The following is a 22,837-nucleotide window of genomic DNA, read 5'->3' as shown; positions in this document are numbered from 1 at the left end:
TCAACCGTACCCCACCAGGAGCTGAGTTTTCAACACCCCCCCACCCCAGAGGCTGCCAGGAGACCAGAGGTCCCCTGCAGAAGCCATCGCTGCGGGGTCTCACCAGCCACAGCAGGAACCGCGGGCTGCGCATCAGCTGTCACCACGTCACCTGGCCAGGGGAGGTGTAGGGCTGGCACGTGTCAGGAGGAGACAGGAGGTAGCACGTAGTCGCAAGAGAAGGGGCCAGGCTCCACGCGCAGCGGGCAGGGAATTGCTCCTCCACCCGTTGCTGCGCACAGGGCAGCTGAGCTGCCCTCCAGAAGTGACTATACTTACGAAAAAATAAACCTGGACCGAATCCGTCCGTAGCCCCTGGTGACATTACTCACAAGGCAGGATCCAGCCTCACAAAATCTGGGCTCCTGAGGGGAGCTCAAAACCTGCAAGGCGTAGAGCCCGTCTCAGGCCTTTTGCAAGAACGACTCGCTGTTTCTGTGCCTCCCTTGGTGCTGCCGGGGCGATGCAGCTACAGAAAGCTGAGGTAGCCTCGCTTCTGCTCGAAGCATCTGGAGATAGAACTGCTGTTCAGGTTTGCTCCCACAGTCGCAGAGGGAAGCCGGCCACCGCATCAGCTGCTGAGCCACTGAAACACGACCAAATGCTCTCAGGCTCACAAGCACCTCCTCATCCTCTAAGGATGTCGCACGACAAAAAGGAAAGCAAGCTTTTTAAAACAGGGGAAACCACCAAGACAGGCACTGCTGATTCCCAACTTAAAGTACCCGGGCACATACCTCATACTGATGCTTCACGCAAGGCAGAGTATAGGTAGTAGGTAGCCAGTAGGTATCAAACTCCTCTATCCTCCTTCCTCTGACCCTGCAGGACCCATCTTACTCCAAGGCACCTCTCTATTCACCAGATAATTGCCTTCTCAGAGCTCCCTGCTTCCTCCCAGCAGGCTGAGCTGAGCAACCTCCGGGCCACAGACCAGCCTCATCAACCTTCCCTCCAGCTCACACACGGGTTCTGAGGGTGGCTCGGCTCGTTTCCCCCACCGCCGGCAGCCTGTGCTAATTGGCAACTCGTCAGCCGAAGCAAGAGCCCCTCCTGCAACCGCGAGCGCTGCTGCTTGCAGACCACTGCCCACACAGGAGACCGCAGGTGTTGCTTTAGGCTTCGGTGCCTCTTCGTTTATTTACACCCGCAGCAGATTAAACGGGGTCTGGCACCCTTAAGTTTTATTTCTAGAACTGGGAAGTCATTTCAGCCTCCAAACGCATCTATAGCAGGAAAATGCTACCAAGGACTAGTTGGTACAAGAGAGTGAGCATGTTCTTGGGGATTTTACTGCCGCTCACCTCATGTGATATTCATTTGACTAAGGCAACTCCATTCCACCCTCACCAGTTTGCAGTGGTCCGGTGAGGGTTGCTTGGGGGATTCGGTGCTGTGCAAATTAAGGAGGAGCAACAAAATCATGCCTGCTGGAAGAGGACAAAGCAGCAGCACGGATCCAGAACGAAAGCTGGAGCTGAGCTCTCCTGCTGGCTTCTTTGATGACCTGGAACAAACGCTTGCACCTCTTGTCTGCAACAGGGAATGCTAAGCAGGTAAAGATGGGGGTTTTTTTGCCTTCTGCTCTGAATTCTTAATCATTTACCTAACCACTTGAAACATTAAAGAAACCCCCCTCTCAGTCTGAGACGAGAGTCACGCTCAGACTATTCCACCTCGCTTCAGGTTTAGTTTTGCCTATAGTCAGAAAAACTGGTTTTGAACTATTCAACCACATGTGTTTGCATGTGAATGCATTCAGTTGTTACTACCTGAAGTGAGACGATATTTCAGAAAGTTAAACTCATGAAAATGCTATGAGAATATGGTATTGTTGTGCTGTAAACCCCTCAGAACATCCCCTCTGGTGTGGCACTGCTGTCACTAGTAGTTTTCCATTTATTGCCCAATGAGTCTTGCCGGAGAGCTTTCCTTTCCACTCAGCAGCAAAATGTGCTGTGTGGTCATCTGGAGGAGAAGGTTCTGGGCTACTGGGCAGCTCAGCACCTTTCACACTCATCCTGTTTCTTTTCCAGATGCTGAATTGCTTTTTCCAGTCCTTATATGTTTCCCTTTTAGGCTGCTGTTAGTTAATCGCTACCCGAAACATTTTACGTAGGTGCCAAATGTAATGCTCCGTCCCCGGCGCTGTTGTGGCAGCTTGCTAACTGAAGTCCTCTCCACCCAGGACACGCATAGAAACAAACCCCCTGAGGAGAACCATGTGTCAGAAGCAGACCCCATCCCTGTTGTACGCATGATGACCATCCACCGTATTCGGACTCCCTGTTGTGGTGCCTGAACCAGGCTTACGTAGCAATGAAGCTCAGGAAAGTGGTGGATAACTGCCTGGTCTTCCAGAGGGAGAAACTGAACACCCCTAAAGAACTGATGGGTGGAGGTCGGTGCAAGATGCCTTTGCAGTGATCACGTGAATGTGGGCTTGACTGTACGCCTCCCACCCATGTGTGACCTATTTCTCCCTAGTGCAGAGCCCTGCTCAGAACACCGACTCCTAGACAAAGACTCAGGGCCACAGCTCCTCTTTGACGCCAGCTGCAAGGCCAGAGGACAAGGGCTGCTCCTGCGAGATCCTCAACAGCGAGCAAAGCAAAGGGCACTGGAGAAGTGGACCAGGCTCTGCAGAAGGACGAGTTAGCGGTTTGCCGACTCCCAAAGGCAAGGGCGCCGGGAAACAACAACGTGGAATGCTGCGCACAAAATGAAAAGCCAAAGCCAAGCTCCCGGAAGCCCTTATGGCACAAAACGCAGCCACCCAGGAGCATGAGGAGAGAGGAAGGGAAGGATGAGAGGTGCTCCCATCCACATGGGGCTGTGGAGGAACTCTCTGGGCTGAGCCGGAGGGACCTCTCAGGCCTCATTTCAGGTCACATAGAGACCAGCTCCGGCAGCTTTTGCAAGTGCTGAATGGCATTTGCGACTTGCCAAGAATTTCCATGGTGTCTCTCTTTATGGGGCCTCTGTTACTCCCTCAATTTACAAGAAGGCAAAGGAAAATAACCACCACTCCCCCCTCACCCTCACAGCAAAGTCCTGCTCGGCTGCGCTTTAGCAAAGATCCTGTACAGTATTAAAAGTACACTTTATTTTCTGTACAATTCTCATCCAAATCTCCAGGTGTGGAAAAGTCCACTGCGTTCCCAGAAAAAGCTGCAGATTGCTCCGCTGCCACTGAGACACCCCACAATTGTCCAGGAGGGGTACAAAGCCAGGGCCACCAAAATCAAGTGCTGATGCTTTCTAGGTGTGGGAAGGAGGGAGAGGAGGAGGCAGTCCTGCTCCAGCGAGCTGTGAGCCAACAGAGCCTTGGACTGCTCCCTGGGGAGCAGAAGAGACACCCCCAAGTTCATGTCATCGTTCGTGCTTAGCGTGGGAGTCGTTGCGTTCGACCGTCACCCCGTTCCCGTTCCGCGTCACCTCCTTCCTGTTCCAGTCCTTTTCCAGGTAAAATTCAGCGAGCACGGGGCAGTGGTCTGAAGCCACCCCACCCCAGGACCAGTTATCGGGGATCCATGGGTTTGTAAGACCTTCTCGCACCACAGCCCAGTGGCCTGTGTGAAAAAGAGAAGATGAGTAATACTGCCCGCGTTTGGCACACACCACTCACCTAACTGCAGGTTACATGACTTCACTAAAGAGCAACTCTACCTGTGAAAACCTTTTTCAAGCTCCGACTGATCCAGATATTATCCAGCGACTTGGACCCTTGCGGGTTCTTCGTGCTGATGTTGGTGAAAGTGCTGGAAGGGACCAGGTGATGGAACTTCTCCTTCCTCAGGATGTCGTGGTCACTGCTGTCCGGGGCCTGGTTAAAATCTCCAAGGATGATCACATCTTTTTCTCCTAGAAAGCGAGGAAAAATAGAAATGAATGGGAGGAGGGGACATCTGTTGCTTAAGCACAAGAGGGAGAGAGGATAAATGGGAGGAGGAAAAATACAAATACTAAGTATCAAAGCTGACTTTACTCTGAACTCCTGAAAGAAATGCTGTTTAAAGCCTTTTTCACTGGCTATTTACTCATGGCTATTCTCTTCACGACAATAAAAAACAGCCAGTACGCATTTCACGCTTGTTTTTAAATATAATTTCATTTATATTGGCATCCTTTGCTTGCTATTCACTGATAGCGACAAACTCAAAGACAAGCAGTTCTGGTCTTAGAGGTTTTTAAAATTCTGTGACTTCGTAAGTTTATTTTTTTCTTTTTCTGCAAGAAATACGTATTAGCTTTAACTCGTCCTGAATCTGTCTTCTGTAAGAGTCAAGGACGCTTTTGTGAGGATCCCAGGAAGACACAGCCTTATGCTGGTATATACCAGAGTCCCAAAAGTTCAGTGCTTGTTCTAACCCGATTAAGAAATCCCAAAGAACAAGCCCGAGGAGCAGCCTGCAAGCCTGATGGCAGAAGGTGAGTTCACAAACGATGTGGACGTTCCCTGACTACAGCAGCTTTCCTTTCCCCTTTCCTACAGGCCGACTGAAGGGATACTGCTGAACTTGGGACTAGACTTTGTCTAGGGCTGATTTTTCAAAGAAATGAAGGGAATGACTTGAAATGCTCATCAAAAAAATCCTATCTTCATGTGAATAGAAAATGACCTCACTTACATTTTATCTCCAACCCTAAGGAAGTGAGAAAGGAAACTCTGGACCCTAATTTCATATCCACAACGTGTGCTCTCCTAGCTTACAGCTGCCCATGGAAACATCCCAGCTGTGCACTGCAGTAAGAGGACAATGCACATGTCCCTGTGCCCACCTTAAACCACTGCCAGAAATGTCTGTGAAGACAAACTCAAGAATGCTGATCAAAGATGTTGCTGCATTACAGCTGGGTCCCGGAGAAGGAGGAATATGCTAAAAGGATGCACAAATGCACCAAAAATTATCCCAAAGCTGACTTCAGAGAAGAGAACTATGCGATTCTGTAAGCCCTTTCCTTCCTGGAGTTGAAGTGCGGAAGGAGAAGGGGTGGGTGGTGTTGGGTTGATGGTTGGACTTGATGATCTCAAAGGTCTTTTCCAACCTTAATGATTCTGTGATTCTGTGACAGATGGATTGCTTTACCATACCAAGTGCTCACAGATAAACCCCCTTGTTTTGTGCTGTTGCTGTAGAAGTAGCCAGCCAGGAGAGGGAGCGCAAGTTAAGCAACAAAATCCATTCCACTCTGTCTTGCACTGCTTGACAGACGTATTGGGAGAGAAGTGAGATTGATGGCGTGTGACTTACAAAACCAAGTAATTCAAAACATGCTGCTTGCTAAGATGCAGAGAGGCGATGAAACAACAGTGAAACTATTTGTGGTTTCTCTACCCTTTACAAGTCACAAATCATATTGGAAATGACAGGAGGTTTAAATATTATTCTATAAAGTGTTGTGACAGTGGTCTTCCCACCTTTAAAAGAAAAAATTCACAATCCTGAACCTGAGCTATGTTAAGCTCCATCAGAACCCAAAAGGAAATCAGTGCTTGTCTAATGGGATGATAGTGCTTGCTGGGAGCTGGTGGTTTTGCACGCAACTCAATGCAAAAAAACAAAATCTCTCACTTGGCAGGATCAAGAAGCCTGAAACACGAACGTGTCATCTCAGTCCTTCGGGACTACTGCTTGCTTAATGGCCAAGGCAGCACTGAGCTCCTTCCATGCTCTCAGCTCAGCTGTGCAAGTGGGGAAAAGCCATTACAGAAACCCTTGCGGGGGCATGTGTGTTTAAAAATGACAGAGAGGCAAGGATCTTAACAGCAGCATCTGGATCCTGCACAAAATCTATTCTATTCTATTCTAAAAGCACTTGCACTTCTTTTAGCAAATCCTTAAGCCTATTTCCCTTGAACGAAAAGTCTATAAAAAAAACCATAATCACAAGTGAAAATTTTAACTGACTGCTCTGTTCTGGACAGTTTAGAAAGAGCAGACGCTAGAAGACCTAGCACCTAGACGTGTGCTCAGGAGGTAAGAAGTCAGCCTGCTGCGTGTACATGGAAGGAGTCACTGTATTCTTCACCCACTTAAATTTTTGCATGCAGAATAACTAAGCATAAAATCAAAATGCAGCGTAAAGTTGACAGACAGAACAGACTGGAGTGTGTTAAAGAAGCCAAAACCCAGTTCACCATCCGGGATGGAAAGGGTTGCTTCTGGTCCCCTCCTGCAGAAGCTTCCAGGCTTCCCATGATTGCAAATCACCAGGAAAAAGGGTGGGCAGCCCTGCGCTAAGCAGGAGAAGCAGGCAACACCAATTTTCCAGATAGCCACCAACTGCATTTCCCCTGGTCCTGGCTTGCTCTCAGCCTTGCTCCTGCCTCTGCCAGCTCCTGCGGCAGCAACGCCACGCACGGCTGCTTTGCGCCTCGTCTGCTTGCTGCAGCCCCCAACAGACATCAAGCAGGGAAAGAAGCAAACCCGCTTGGATCCTCCTGGGTGCGTGACTGCGCCTCATCAGTCGCCCCTGGGTCCCTCAGCTGCGGCTGGGAGCTGAGCCGCCATGCAGCAGCTGCAGCTCTCAAGGGTCTCATGGATCAGCCCCAACGGTTCTTGGCCAAACTTAGCAAAAGGTCTAGAAGAATTCATTCCCTTGCCCATGATGAGGAATGATAACTGATTGAAAACGGCAGTCACGACGTCCACAGTTACAATCAGATGGGGGTAAAAAAGAAAACTGAGACCACGCTACTGGTGCTGTGATGTGATTTTCCTCTTTTGGAGGGAACGAGAGTTTGAGACTGGCTGCGCTCATTCCTCCTCAGGACTGGGCAGCAGAGGCTGCCTGAGCCAGAAGCTCCTCAACTGATGCAGTCTGGTCCTCCTTCTCCTCCCACAGGACAGAGCAGCAAGTGGTCCCTTGCCAACCCATCTGTTGTTGCAGAGGTCCCTCCCGCAGACTATACTGTCCCACGAGAACCCAGAGCCTTCAGCTGGTGGGACATGGTGGCATACAGCCCGCGGCAGACAGGCGTGTGTCCCATTACCTCTCGGGGTACTCCCACACACATTCAGAGCCATCGGGCTCAAAGCAACCCTGCCCTTGTCAAGGGAGAACTCTGCAGGGGGGGAAGAAGTCTGGCCTGTTTGCAAATGCCTCTGCAAATTCAATGAAACACCAGCGACTTTTAGCAGCGTCTGTGGGTGGCTCTCGGCCAGCAAAGCAAAGCACTGCCTTAACTTGGCCCTGTGCCGCAGCGGCTGAGCACTGGTGTGCCAATGCAATCAGCGGAGGGACCTTCAGTGCCTGCAGAAAGTCTGCAGTGTCAAAATCTGCTCTCCTGCAGGAACCGGGAAACCCTCCTTTTCTTCGTGGCAGTCCAAAGAGACACCTGTAGGACACTCTCCCTGACTTTCCCTTGCCCCAAATGAGTTCCCTCATGAATTAAACAGACCCTTAAACCCCTAAATCCTTCCTGAAGAGAAGCAGATGATGAGAAGGATGTGATGGTACATCGGCTGCTAAGAGGCTCTCTACCACCTCTCAAAGGTCTGAGCCTCGTGCCTGATGCATGGGTAACCAGTGGAATATGGCCAAGCCGGATGAGAGAAGATGACTGAGCCAACACCCTGGTCCTTGGGTCCAAGCACTACCAGCACATCCAGCATAGCATCTGTGTGCTGCCCATGGTCACCTCGCTGAAGATGAACTGGTGGAGTTCTTGAGAGAAGGCAGAAGGGCTGCTGCAAAGAGTTAACTATGAGCGGCCAACAGCCACCCCGTCTCTACGGCACTGCTGAAGGGAAAGAAAGAGGGGGAAAAAGGAACCGGGACCCACTGGTCTGATGGGAGAAATATGGGGACACTAGTGCTCTGCATTACAGAAGGCTGTGGAGAGTAAACAAATTTCCTCAGATGCTCATGCGCCTCTTCGTAAGAATGAAAGATAACAAAGTAGGCAACTGTTAGCAAAATGGGAGAAGAAACTCAGATTTACTGCAGTACCCACAGACAAATCAATTCCTACTACCCATTTTTTATGGATTGACTTGGAAGAAATTGAAGGATGGTGGTAGTTTTAAGCATGACATTCATTTTGGCAGGGTAATTCAGTACTTCAAAGTAACACATGTGCACTGCCATTTGTTTAGGAAACAAGACCTGCATCCCACAAGTTTGGAGGAATGTGAATCTTCTTTTGTGAAAGACTAAGCCAAGAACAAGCATGCTCCGGTAACATGCCTACCATATGAAAATAAAAGCATGAAATAAAGACAAGCCCTAATGCTGACAGTCTAGATTTAGATGCAGTGGAAATGTAGCTCGGTTGACTTCAGAAGAGCTACACATTTTTCTGTGTCTCAGTTCAGCCTTTGGGGATTAAACAAACGATCCTGTTGTTTACCTTCATCCTTTCCAATTTCAAGGTACATGGACAAATACTTAAATCAGTAGCACTTAAAAATAGCTGTGACTGACTTCTTGCAGCTCAAAAGGAAAATCAACAGAACACACATAAAAACTGCAAATACCTCTTGTGTTATACAAGAGGGATATTAATGCTTCCAAGTGACCAACCTTGCTAAACTGGGCCAAGCTGAAAATCATCACACACATAAACTTGTAACCCTTCTGCATCTTTGTTAAGCAGTAAATGAAGGGCTAGATTTTTCTATTCCTATAACAAGATCAGCAACATTTAGAATCTGCTTCATAGGAAATTGAATTTAATTTGCAAGCTTAAAAGTAAGAAGCAAATTCTCAGAAATGAGGTAAAGAAATCCAGCTGTCTATTACATTGCTGAAGTTGAAATCTAAATTCTGCTGCCCCTCATCCTGGTGCAAAACCAGAGCAACTTACTTGAAATCAAGAAATTATCTTGCATATTACACCCAGGTACCAAAGCAGGATTTGGTCTCTTTTCTCATTAGCAGCCATCTTCTGATTTGCATTGGGTTTTCCAAAGTGCTTCCAATTAGTAAATTGCTTCCAAAAACGTAAATATATAGAACCTGTTTCTTTTGGAAAAAGGCTATTAAGCTTTGTTCTAGTATCAGGTAGGTGTCATTTCCAAAAAGCACTTAAAATAGTCTTAACCCTGGTGTCGTGTCCTTTTTTTTTTTTTTTTTCCTGAAGTTGCTCTTACACTAGTGTAAAATCAGAAGGAACTTCATTTGGCAAAATGGTGTCAAAGCCAGTAGGATCCCCCATGCTGTTTGTGTTAATCAGGAAAGACTATAAGACAATGAACAAGGGAAAAGCACGTTTGCCACGGTACACATCATTCAAATACAAATACTGGTAAAGACAATTGTGAGGCTGATGAGGGTATTTGTGAAACTCGCACTGAGACAGATTTTTTTTTTTTTTAATTAGATAAACTGGCCAGCACGCATGTGATAGCTGGCACGAAAAAAACTGCCTTACCTTTCAGAGTCTCCTGCAAAGTCTGTGCAAAAGCTGCCAGTTTGTGGCTGTCGTGGTTCTTCCCGGTATTATCTCCTGCCGAGGGCGACAAGGCCAGGTGAAGGTTAACCAGCGTTAAATCATTCATCCCAACCTGGGGGAGGAAGAAGGAGAAATCAATGCCATGCAGACAGGGCACAGAAGGTCACAAAGCAAAACCACATGCCTGCTCCCAGTACTTTTGGTAGTAAATCTGGGTGACTAGGACTCACTTTGCTTTGTATGTGGTGTGTTTTGGCTTGTCTTGTTTTCGGGAGGAAGAGGGGGAAGGCATTTTGCAGCTTTATTTGCAACTACCAGATACCCTCTCGGTTCTGGGGAAGCTGGTTTGCATAAGCAAACAGCTTCTTTCCATCATGGTTGCAGAAAGAAGCTGGCTGCTTATGAAAATCAGTTTATGCAAAACCAGTTGTTAATCAGCTACAAATAATGTTGTGGTCATTACATGGGCTAATTACTACTCTCTTGTGATTAGCCCTGGCCCGTCACAGAGACTAACCAAGAAACTTAATGTACCTTGAAAGGAGCTCTTGGGTCCCTGCAATCTTCTGCTCACCTTCTGGGACTCATTTGGCACAAGTAATACTCACTCCTAATATTGACCTATTTACATTATTCAGTAGTTAATATTAATTATTATTATCAATTTATTTCTTCATAGTTATGTTATTAATGCTTCTCTCAAAGCATTACCAGAGATGTCAAGTTCCCCAAACTGGCCCCCTCCATCACAGCTTGTGCGGAGGTGGGCGCTCTCTACTTGTATGTTCACGCAAGCATATGTACAAGAGCAGGTTCAAAAATGCATGATGTTTTTTCAGATGGGCTCAGCCCAGTGAAAAAACTTTAAAATGGAAACTCTGCAGTATGCCAGCAACATAAGATAGATCCGCCCGAGTCTCTCAGGACCACTGTGCCTTCTACCTGTCTCCATTCTGCCCACACTTACCCCTCTCCGCTCACAACTTGTGGCACTGACAAGAATCACAGAATCATAGAATCTTCGGGTTGAAAGGGACCTTTTAAGTCAGTCCTGTGGCTGGCTGCTGCTGGGTACGCACCTTGTCCTTGCTGTGTTAATTTGGTAAAAGCAGAATGAGGTGACTGGTGACTTCTGTCACACTCTCAGTGGCTGCAGATGCTACTGAAGATCCACTGACCCCAAGGTGCCTGAATCCTCCCTTGCGGTGGGGTTTGCTCCCGCAGGAGCAAGGGAAAGGGCTGACTCTGGTGATCTGCCATACGTGTTAAGGCCCACTAAGCACCTTTCTATAATCAAGCCATGAGGCAGTGCTGAAGTGATGAGATGGGTTAGAGTCTCACGCAAATCTGTTAGAAGACTGTGTCTCGCTCCATCTTACCCATAATTTTTTTTTTAATTTTATAAAAGCAAAACTCTGCAAGGGTCAGCAGTTACCTTGAAATGTGCAAGATACGGGTGAGGATATGAGTGCTTCCCATTGCCATTAGTCTGTGCAGTCTCCCGAGATAAGGCATCTTTCAGTTCAATGCCAGCTGTTGTATCCCACAGGAAGCCAGAATATTCAACTCCCTGGAATTAAAAAAAAAAAAAAAAAGAGAGAAAAGGTAGTAGTAAGAAGGTAAAAACAAAACGTTCTGCCCAAATCCAGCCCCCAGCTTTCGCCCACAAGTTTCAGTACCGCTGTTGGTATTGGCAGTGGTCTACATCATAGCCAAAATGCGCAGAGGCCATAAAAGACGATGCAGGTTTATAACCGGGCTTGGCGCCTGCTGAGGGCAGGAAGCCCAACTTGCTGTGCCCAAGCGTAAAGGAGAAACAGCATCCTAGGCTATCAGTAGCAGGTGGAGAAACAGGCAGAAACGCTTCTTTGTCTCATCCCAGCCAAGAGCCCCACTAGAAGTGGCAGGAACGCTCCTCGGGCAGCCCCACTGAAAACTGAGCGTGCCAAGATGAAGCACGTACGGCTCTGCTGCCCGCAGCCCCTCGTGCCTGTACGCTGGCTATCGGACACTCAGGCAACTGTAGCACCGCTCGGTCCAGCCAACGATTTAAATAAGCTGGTTGATCTTACACAGGTGGAGCACGTTCAGGACCGCCGCAGGGGAGAAAGATAAAGATGCCGCCTCTCGTGCACGTCTTTGGGCTGATACAGCCCTCGTTTCCTCCTATTCCAGGCAAGGCATCGGATTCTTCTGAGCCCGGTCAATAACGAGGTAGTTTATGACCCACAGGAAAATAAGGATTGTTTGTCTAACCCTGAGCTCGGTGCCTCGCGGTCGCACTGGGCGACGGCTGGGGTTGCTGCACGCAGTTGTTCCTTCTCCCCACGCCGCACGCCATCTCACTGTTGCCACAAGGTAAAAATACCCCGGCTCCTTGAGTCTCTTGGCATGAAATCTGTTCTAGACCTCTCAGCCCTGTCAATCTTCTCTGTCTCTTTCCCAGCTCGAACGTTTCACGCTCAGCTCTCCGCTCCTTTCAGCTCTGTTTCTATCATCCTGCATGGGTTTTTTTGACTACTTCGGGAGCGGAATTGGCATTTTCAGAAAGCTGCCTAGCCCAGTTGCATCAGCAGTGGAATCTAATCTAACTCAAAGCCCGTCAGCCTCTCCTCCCACCACCCAGACACCATTTTCCTTGTCATCATTCAAACCTGCTTCCCTTAGCAAATCGTAGTTACATCCATCACAAGGAAGAGTTTTTTCCATTTCAGCTGCAATAAGCAAGCGTTAGCTGCTCTGCTGACTTCCAGTGAGCCTTGAAAGTATTAAGGCTGGCGAAAATCCTTTCGTAGCTCCTTTAGATAACTCACCTTTAAAATACTGACAAAATTATTCCACCAGTCGGAAGTCTAAGGTCTAAAAACTGCTATAGGAAAAGATGTGGAAGAACAAAACTGCTGTCAACAGCTGTTCGCTATTCCCTGGCTCCAGATTTCACATCAACATGGTGGTCAAAAGTCATTGCTTGGTCAAAGGCCAAATGCCTGGGACGTGCGGAATCACGAGCCTGAAGCACCATCCACCATTTTGCATCATTTAGCCCTGCGGAGCGTCCCACGGTCAGCTTGTGCTGAAGATGTTATATGCTCAGAGTCACACTGCCTTCCTTCACTGTACTGCACTTGTGTAGACAATGTTCAAACCTGACGGACCCATTAGCTAACCTGAGGGATAGTGCAGACTTTTTGGCTTAGTGGAGGGTTCTCCAGCACAGCCAGATTTCTGTTAAAGCAGCTAAAAGGAAGAGTCAGTAGATACCATTTCTATTTTTAGCTTGGCCACAGATTTTGCTCATAATTTTGGGAACCATTCATCCTTACATCCTTACCAGTAAAACAAGGCAGATGATTTTTAATTACTCAGCCTATAGTCAAAACTTCCACTGTCGTCTTTGGAAATACAGCTCAGGAAAGAATAGACTAAAGACTCTGGACTTAACATAGAAACTCTGAGACAATTATTATTAATTCATTTAATAAAAGAAAAAGCGGAGGGAACACCTTCAACAACCTTGCGCAATTTTTTAAATTCAGTGTGTTAATGATCTGGCCTAACAAGAGATCCCAAAGGAAAACTCCAGCCAGGAATAAAAATGTCCTGAAGGGGATTTGCACCCTGCACCAGAATTAAGTGTGAACCGTGTTAAATCTTGGACACATTCAAACCCTCTGTACCTTTCTAGTGGTAGCTAGAGTCCAGTCCTCGTGCTGCTCAGGGGGTGGGTTTTGGTTTGGTTTTGGGTTTTCTTCCCTCCTATGAGTAACCATTCTTGGGTTTTACTCGCGAAAGGCAGCAAAAGTTGCTGCACCTCCCAAAACATCAGAGTCCAACAACGGCCTCAGGTGGGAACCGTGATACAACTTTATTTGAGAAGCCAGGTTAAGGAAATGTGGATTCTAAGCAGCGTGATTATGGGACACAATAATAACGGCAGCGCTCACACTAGATGAAGGCAGCCCCGTGTACTGCTAGGCACCATTCATACCGTGACATGTCTTGGTTCCTGCCTCCAGCCCACAACAACATCCATGCTGCAATAACCGCGTCACGAGAATGATCTCGTTCAGCAACAACAGACTCGAGGCCGAGGAGGACCTTGCTCTGAAATCTCATTAGCACCCTTGAAAGGGAAAAAGGGGAGGTTTCCCTTGGGTGAGACTGCTTTTGGGCGCCAGTAGCTGTGTCCAGTCCAATGCAGCTATACCTTGAATATTGTCAAGGGTAGCAGGTGTAGCTGTCACCGCCTTATAAATTAGTACCTCACTGCAGTACATATATATATTCCCACAGCAGAAGAAGCTGCAGGGAAAAGCACAAGTGCAGCACGATGCTGATTTCAAACTGAGTCTGCAGCATATTTTAAATACCTGTGCAGAGCACTTTGGGGAACGTGTGAGATAAGGTCCCCTTCCAGAGGAGGATGGCAGGCTGCGTGCCCCCTCCATGGGGTCTTCACCTGCAAACTAGGAAAATGGGGAGCCCTTCTGCATGCCAGCCGGTGCTGCACTAGGGAACAAGCTCAGGTGAGCAGCACAAAAAAATTCAGAAGTACCGCAGCCTGCCAGGGGCAAAACCAAGGACTCTTTCCTTGTCCTAATGTGTAGCCTTTCTTCTACCTTTCCATACTGCTTGTATCCACCGTATCTCCCCCAAACGCACACATTTTCCTCCTTACAAGTGTGCCACAGGCCGAGGAAAACAATCCTTTCGAAAAATCAATCACACAGACGAACTGAAAGCTATAGGAAGAGTCCGCTTAAAAAACAAGAGATGCAATCCTTGCCAAAAAAGATTTACAAGATGTTTTGCCTTAAACAGATTCAAAATATGTCCTTGCTTAGAGGGGTAAAAAAAATCAAAGCCAAAGTTCAGACTTAGGGATTAATGTACCTTGTGTAGCTGGCCCGAGGGTTTTTCGGAAACAACACCCTTCCAACATCCTCTAGGGCCCTTCCACTTGCGGATGTTTGGCAGCGTTGGCTGGTTCAGCTCCATACAAAACTAGAGAGAGAGGAAAGAGAAAAAAAAAAAAAAAAGATCAGCTTTGTCAGGTTTTAAAAAAATTTCAAAATAAAGCATGTAGCGAGGCATTGGTAAGAGACACCGTGGAGCACAGGCTGTGCTCTCTGCCCTCCCTGAAGGCTCGCAAAGGAGGTGGTCTGGGCCACATCCCAGGCTGACTCACCCCCGACTGGACATTATTTGGAGATAAATAAAAATTAAAATAGCTCGGTGTGAATGCTGCAAGAAGCAAGTAGAATGTTTCTCCCTCAGGCTCTTTTTTTTTTTTTCCCCCTCCAAAGCTACTTGTTTGACTGGAAAAGGGTTTCCTCTGTGCTGCCTCCGAAGATGCTGACTGCACCGTATCCCACCCCGTGAGGGGCTCCACAAGCAGCCCCTGAATCCTCACGGGGGGCAGGAAGCCCCCATCATGGGGCTGGCTCCGCTCCAACACCGAGGCCGCCGGCACAACACAAGAGGAAGGGTGTAGGCCACCTCAGTAGCTGTCGTTTTGGGGTTAGGGCTCCTCTGACTTTACGCCAGGGACACATGCTTGAGACTGGCCCATGCAGGAAGGGATCGGCTGCAGCCTTGCACACGCAGCAGATCCTTCGGGTGCTCCCCGGAGGCGTCAAGTCTTCCTAGACGCTGCTGGTAGAGCCACAGCACTTCGACGCCTTTGCGGGTTCAAGCACACTGTCAGAGCTACAGAGGCCGCATCCTACTGCCCAACAGATCAGGGATGCTGGAACTGTGCGCACCCTGGAAAGCCCCCAAGTCCGCCTGGGTAACATCTTGAGACTTAAATAAAAAAATAATAACAACAAAAAAAAAATAGTAGGAAAAAAAAACCAAACTGCCCTGGAAAATCTGGAATCTGCAACCCCTTGATTGCGGACGATACGGAATACTTTTTGCCAGGAGTTTCAAAACAAAGCCCACGGGAGGAGCCCCTTGCCAAGCTGATCAATGTGGGGTGAAGGCAGAGGCGGGCTGGAGGCTGGCAGGGAGCGGAGGTGGCCGGCCGCGCCGAAGGGCCCGCACGCAGCGGCTCTGGCTGCGGGGAAAGGGGAAAGTCAAAAGTGGTAGTAAAAAAGGGGCTCTCACTGTGCATCGTTCTGTTACATCTGGCGCCGTACATTGAAACGCAGAGGTTTTCACAGTGAAAGGGTATCCGCAGAGAAAACCTTGTATCCAGAATGTCCCTCCAAATCAAGCAGTGATTTAACGAAGAAGGGTTTTCAAGGCAAGCAACAATCTCCTGTACACAGTGACTCTTTGCGGTGGGACACGCCAAACACGGTTTGGAGAGCTACAGCGCTAAACTGCAGGGACGTGTTTCCTATGTGGGTATCAGCAAAGTGATGGGACAGCTCTTCTCATGTTTATTTTATCTTTTGATTAAAAAATAGAAATCAAACCCTGCTCTTTCGCTAACTGCCTTGTCTGCAAGTTCAGCATCCTGGGGGCTGAAGCTGTAAGCACTGACTCCTCCAACACACGCAACCCAGCAACCCTTTTTGGCCTCGGCAGGCTGGGAGTCATTTTGGTTGCACACCCGAAGCGAAAACGCTCGGCACACCTTTGAAATCAGTTTTCTGAAATGCAGAGATTGGCTGGGGCTTCTTATTCAAGATGCCGCATTAACATACCGCATTATTGTCCATTATATACCGTCAGGAAGAGCCAGGGCTGGGCTGATTTATTAAATGAGGAGGCACACAGGGTGTTTGCACAGCCTGGGAACAGAGCTCTGCTCTCAACTGATTGCTAGGTGCTACCCAAATAAACACAATAAATCACAGCAGCAACAATTACTCATTCCTGGTGTCATTCTGACGACTTTAGACAGCGTGAATTTGGTGAATGAGTTTTCTAACATTTAAATAACTTAAATAAGCAAAAAAAAAAATTGTTGAAATCAGGAATTCAACTGTAACCCAACAAAAGAGTTAACTTATCTCTGGGTTGCAGCTGCCTAGAAAGTCCAGCCAGCACAAAGTATAGGACAGGGCTGAATAAATCCTACAGAAACCACCACTTTATTAAAAAGTGCATCTGCATTCAACTAGTTTGAATATTTTGTTTCTTCCAAATTAATTTTTTTTTTTTAAGGTCTTGACCTAACTTTACTCAAACAGAAAGATGACAAATAAGATCACATGGTTTGTTCAGAAAAAAAGCCATCAGTCCGTTCTGGGTATGGTTGACAGCAACAGAGAACTTGGCCTACAGCAGCTGACTTTAATCTGTGCCCATTTTCCAGGGCTTACAGGCACACAGATTTTGAAGCTGTGACTTTCTTAGGTCATGTTTTTTGCTGAAGTGAGAAGGGCAAGTCATGCTGTTCTGCCCACACAACCCAACGTCAAACAACATTACGCTTTCCCTCATACAGTAAAAACATACAGACAAGCTCCTAGCCCACACTGGGAATGAAAAAAATGCCTTTCCTCCTTTGCAAAACTGAGTTAGAGCTACGCCAATCCCTTTGAGGAGCAGTTCTTCAAGTGGTAAAAACAATCAAAATTAAAATCTCAGTCAATCAGAACACTTTTTTTTTCCCCCCAAACAAAATCCCCCTCAGGAAAAAAAGTTCTAATTTTGTTTTTCTCTACAGCCTTTCAGGCTGCAAGTTTCCTGCAACTCAGTCATCTTCTTCATTAAATCCTACACATACCAAGCCAAAACTCACACACATAACACCAGCAGCATCAGGGCTTATTTACCAGGGTGCCCTGTATTACATCTGTGCCTCTGCAGTCTCTCTTGCAGCTGGGTGCTGGTTTTTGTGGGATCGACGGAGCTGCCAGAGAGCAGGAACATGGCAGCACCAAGCTCCAGGCATGCCCTAGGCAAAGAGCAGCCCGTGCTCTTGAGAGGTCAACCCCCTCGTGCCAGGTACTTGCCCATTGGCCCCATTCGGCGTGCAAGGAGCCAACAAGGGCCACCACCCAGGAACTGAGACAAGCCCCGTTGCCTTTGCTCATCAGCAACACGTCATTTTCCCAAGAAGGGAGGATCCAAAGACATAACTGCTCTTTGTACACCCTGATAAGGAGCCGGTGCCTGTTACTCCCAGCCCCTCCAGAAGCAGAGTTGGGTACAGGAACGAGCTAATGACTGACACTGGAAAAGAGTGGAGGGCAGTTAGAAGAAGCTGGGGAAATGCACATTTGAGGAGGGACTGGGGAAGGGAAGGCAAGGGGTCTTGGACTAATTTGGGAGCAGGAAGAAGAACATATGCTGGGCTCCACATGCTGGAGATCATAAGGGAGTTACAGACTCCCTAACACACCTACCTGCCTCCCCAAGACACTCCAAGCACTGCCAGCAAGAGCATCTAATTTATGCACTAAGTTACATCTCTTCCAGTGCAGTAACTCTCCGCACTAGGAGAGCTGCCAGCGAGCACCCTACAGTAGCCCACGAGCAGATCTCACCACCTCTTCTTCAGGATGCCCTGGTTAGCCTTTGTTTTCTTTTGGGGTGCTATTTGTGCAGCCAGTCCCAAACCAGGCACAGCAGGGTCATCATCCAGATGACAATACCGTTCGGTGCTGAACATCTTTGCCTGTCAAGTGTTACTCCTGTAATACCAGCCCTGGGAACCACACTGAGCCAGTGACCTCCCTCGAGGTGAGCGTCTTTTGCTCAAAAGGACGGCATGCTGCTCCGAAACCCTGAGGAAACTAAATGCAACTCAGGAAAACAATGTCTTAATAAATTACACATTTCTTATTATCAAGTGATTCCTCTTTGGAGGACATTCTCGTTTCAGACCTGGAGTCAGAGCAGAGGCTGCAAAGAGGGCGAGGAGAGAAGGAACAGTGAGGAGGAGCTTGCAGGGTGAGTCTGTTGTTACGGCACGATAGGTCTCGGTGCAGTAACCATCGCCTGAACTTTAGAAAGGCACTCAAAGCAATTAATTGCCCGTTTTGGTTAATTACCACGGAAGCTTTCAGTCCAAAAGGGCACCGCAGTAAAGGCAAACAACAATTTATTTCATCAAAGCAAAGGTGATTTTGGCTCCTCTTAAGCAAGAGGAGAGATGAGAGCTAGTGAATAAATATTCCATTTCTAAATGTCACATATACACAGTTCCTTCATTTTTAACAGGCACTAGAGGGAGCAGCTTTAATGAGTACTGGAGATGCATATGAAACTTCTATCAATTCCTTCTCATTTCAGTTATGTTGAAGTGTCATATTAGTAAAGATTTGACATTGTCATGGTGAAAGAGACTTGGGAGTTCATGTGTGGGAGCTGGCAGTAGTTGAAAAGGAGACCCTGATGAGCAAAAAAAGATGTTAAAGATGTTAAACTATATTATTAGGTCAAAATTCACCACCTTTTTTCAAGCTGTAGATCCTGGATAAATCTTGAAGTAGAAATCTGTACTTGTGCATGAAAAATTCAAGTCTTGTGGTAGCGGGCTCACTTTTCTGTTACTTTTGAGGGACCTCATAGCAGTAGTTCATGGACCGCAGGAATCTGCAGGTCATGGGCTGGAAAACACCAAGGTAAGAGCTGTTCTGTCCTACAGAGCATCTCCCATTGATGGACTTGATGCTTCAGGAAAGGGTAAACAGAAAAGCTCTAAAATATACCTTGTAAATTGTGCAGTGGCACTTGAGGAGAAGCCCCCCAACTCTCTCCAATGAAACTCCCGTCCCGAAACACGAAATATGTATCAATTTATTTCTGACAGAAGATACAACAAAATTGACAGTGGCTTCATGAGACTATCTGGCATTGCTCTTTTTTATCCATCCTTTAATATATATACATGCCTTCCCTGCTCCATCACTGGCTATTGTATATAAGCTTAAAAATCACGTTCCTGGAATTAAATGCACATTATCCTTTCTTTTCTTTATTCGTCCAAGTGTACTGTACTTTTATTTCCAACTGAAAAAGCAGACTCAAATACCTGTAATCCTAATCCAATCTACCATGTACAGGACACAGCTACAGCTGGTGCCTCCTACTGAAGCCTGACCTGGAAAGCCAGGCGCAGAAAAGTTACAAATATTTCTGAGAACTTGAAATCAACACCTTTGGTTTTCGAGTAACGCATCCTGTTTTGACACTGACGTTCCAGAAGAGGAAGAGGAGGAAGAAGAGGAAGAAGAAGAAGAGAAAGAAGAAGAGGAAGAAGAAGAGGAAGAAGAAGAGGAAAAGGAAGAAGAGGAGGAAGAGGAGGAAAAGGAGGAAGAAGGAGCGTTTTGTTAGATCATGTTTGTGAGGAGGAAGAGGCAGATTTAGGGGTTGGAGAGATTTGTGGGTGTTGTATTTTACTGAACTGGTTATTGAGGTGGAGGTAAGGAAAGGTCAAAGGCTTCAGGACCGTTGGTGCAGCCACACATGGCAGTGCAAGGTGAATCAAGAGGGGATGCAAGACGCAGCAGGGCCAGGATGCTCAGGGCACTTCTGCAGTCAAACGACATTTGCATCCACTTCCCACAGGCAGTAGCGAGCAATGAAGGGGACAGACAGGAGCATCAGGCCTTTCAGTTACACCTGGATTCTCTTATAACCAGATGTAGCAGCAGGGAAGGAAGCATTATTATGGCTAACGCCTGAAACAGAGACTCTACGTTGGATCCTGTTTCCCACTGACAACAGTGTTGTCTCAGGCCTTCATCGCTTGTTTGCCTTTCCCTCAAGTGTATCCCTTTCCTGTTTGCAAAAGTAGCCAAAAAATGCACACACAAGAAACAGATGCAGCCATTGGTGTGGGGGATGCACTCACAAACTCTGTTCAGAGGAAACATATAAATAACACGGGGGAAGGTCAGGGTGGCCCTATGTTAAGATAATAACATTTTTCACATGTTCATTCCACTAGTCCCTTCTAGGAAGACTTCATTAAAGATTGCATAATACTTATTGCTTGTGTTGTTCAAGTATTGATATTATATAAAGGCAAATAAAACTTGCCAGGCAGATGGCAAGTACCGATAGACAGATAATTATGAGTGTTTTCAAAGGAGAACACCACCCCCAGGGAATCAGTTTCAATCTCAGACATATCTATACATTTGTGTTGGAAAAAGTTTTATACTTCTTCCTCTTGCACCTAATTGTACATAATTCTACAATGAAGTTGTAGAGCTGAAGAAACAGTAAAAAATATAAAGTTTACGAGAAAAGTTCTAGGATTAAAAAAAAAAAAAAAAGAAAAAGATAAGGAACAAATCTACTGAAAGTGCAGCAGCCACAGAATTACTCCTGGAAAGCTTATCTGCCCCTTCTGCCACGCGAGTGTGTCATTCTTACACTGGGTCTTCAAGACCTGGGGCAATACCTTCCCATCCTTTATGTACTGGTTTGTTGTTCCTAGAGCTAAACCAAAACATCCAAATTGATAGCTGAATAAATCTTTGCCATTCTCCGCGTTCTCCACAAACATTATCTAATGCATCTTTGAGGAGCTCTATAAACTCATTACGAGCAGCGAAATGAAGGCAGAGCCCTTCAGCACAGCCAAATTCGCAACCAGTGTCTTCAGAAATAACATAGCACCTATAGGAACAGTCATCGCCTCTATGTGCCTTTGCACGCTATGGACATACACAGTTCATTTGTTGTGGTAACATGCATGCATATTGGGGTCTCAAGTCTTGGTCCATCTGAAGGCAAGCACCTACAGCTTTTTCGTCAACTCGAGCAGGACTCATTTTTTTTCCTGGAAAATGTGCTACTTCTCCTTCTTAAAGAGCATCCCAGTAATTCAGACAGACACCCATGGAGGGCGGATTTCCTTCTTCTGGGGATCAGATTCTCAGCTCCTAAATGAGTGCACCAGGCACCACATGATGGACCAAAGAGCAAACATTTACCGTACTGCAGCCTTGCTGCCCGGGAGCCATGTGGCAACCCCAGTTCCCGGCTTTGCTGCAGAGACTGCTTCTAAGCTTACTACTTAATAAAGGAAACGCCGGGACTGAGGTCATCAGAGGAGACAGGATAAAGAACGCTCATTTTTCAAGTTCAGCCCCCCCCAAGTTGTCCAAGCCCACTCTGCCTGCTTCAGACAGGGTCAATTCTGGGTCTGCAGAGAGGCACTGCCCTGGTTATCTGAGGAGCACGAAAGCAAAGCATCAAAGGACTCCGTCTTCTAGGCACCCCTGGGGTTGGGTAGCAGCTAAAGGATGCCTGGCAGGATTGGGGAGTTTTTCAAACTGAAGGCATCGCTTCCACATCGTACCCGCGTCAGGTATCTGAGGCCCTTCATGAGCTTAGTCCTGTGTTGAAACAGGCTGTGGATGTGAATCCAGCTGGACACATGCCTCTCTCCTGCTGCTGCTGCTGTGTTACTCACCCATTGTACTTCGTGAATGTGCGGGAAATAATTAGGCTGATAAGCTTAACATTATCTCAATTATCAAAAGTGTGTAATGATTTGTTTCCATATACGAACCTGTTTGAATCAAATCAGATATTTTTTTAAGTCAGGCTTTACAGGATCAGTTGGGGAGTGGTAGCAGTTTGTGCTCACAAGTTATGTGCTTTCCTTTTTGAGTACTTATTTTGGAAAAACCTAGCAGTGAGTTTCTACACTGCCCTTCCAGATGAATTATGGCTTGCCGCAGTCACCCAACTGCTTAATTCTTTGTAATATCTGAGAGGAAATTACATTCTTTATCTCTGAATATATGATTAAAAAAACAGATTGTAGCCCATAAAACCAGTTCTTTGCTCGCCTTTAATCATAGTGTTCCCAGGACAACAATGCAGATCATTCACTGGTATGTTCTCCTACCTTCATCCTGAACAAAAGTGGTTATTTATATAAAGTGTCTTTTTATAGATCTTCAAAAGGAAGACACGGAAATCTTTGGTGCAGAGCAGTGAAGCAACAACAACTGAAAGAGGCAATGCAATAACTCCCCTAACACATTTTAAGTGCTGGGGCCACGCTTGAAGAATTACAGGATGCTCAACTACCTGTTGTCAAAATGGGATACGTAACATCTTTTGGCCAGTTTGCCATTTAATGGGAGGGTGTCTTCATATATGCTTGGTCTAAATTTATGCTGCCTTTTCCCTGTGGAAGATAGCACCCGTATTTGCCAACCTCCTCGTAGGAGAAGTTTCGTGGGTTCTTAGTTTCTCATGTTTCCATTCACAAGCTGAGCTTTTTCCTTGTACTTCATTGGACAGACTCATTTTGCAGAAGACATTTCCTGACTAGTTCTTTTCTTACCCTTAATGGCTTTTTTTTATTTTTAAACATAATACAGGAATTAAGGCTCAAGAAGTCGTCAAGGATGGCCACAAAGCAATTTATTCTTGAAGCCTTTTCAAGAGACTGTTTTATTCTGCAGAATTAGGCAGTATAATAATTAGCAGCAACAATGGCAAGCTAAGGGAACTGATGTGATATAA

At 46.8% G+C, this 22,837-nt stretch overlaps 1 protein-coding gene across 1 annotated transcript in view; it reads right to left on the bottom strand.

Moving 5' to 3' along the window:
* Positions 1 to 3,411: 3,411 nt before the first annotated feature.
* Positions 3,412 to 22,837, bottom strand: part of EEPD1 (endonuclease/exonuclease/phosphatase family domain containing 1) — a gene marked incomplete at both ends in the record, with an annotated part of 65,407 nt that continues 45,981 nt past the window's right edge. Inside the window, 5 exons of the mRNA XM_082014776.1 lie at positions 3,412 to 3,611; positions 3,709 to 3,903; positions 9,419 to 9,551; positions 10,875 to 11,009; positions 14,333 to 14,443. Of these exons, the coding sequence (XP_081870902.1) occupies positions 3,412 to 3,611; positions 3,709 to 3,903; positions 9,419 to 9,551; positions 10,875 to 11,009; positions 14,333 to 14,443 (774 nt within the window). The remainder of the gene's footprint in view (positions 3,612 to 3,708; positions 3,904 to 9,418; positions 9,552 to 10,874; positions 11,010 to 14,332; positions 14,444 to 22,837) is intronic.

This window comes from Phaethon aethereus (assembly GCF_964289735.1).
Source record: "Phaethon aethereus genome assembly, chromosome: 2".
Classification (NCBI taxonomy): domain Eukaryota; kingdom Metazoa; phylum Chordata; class Aves; order Phaethontiformes; family Phaethontidae; genus Phaethon; species Phaethon aethereus.
Note: the sequence above shows the minus strand (reverse complement) of the source record. Positions and strands in the feature narration are given on the sequence as shown.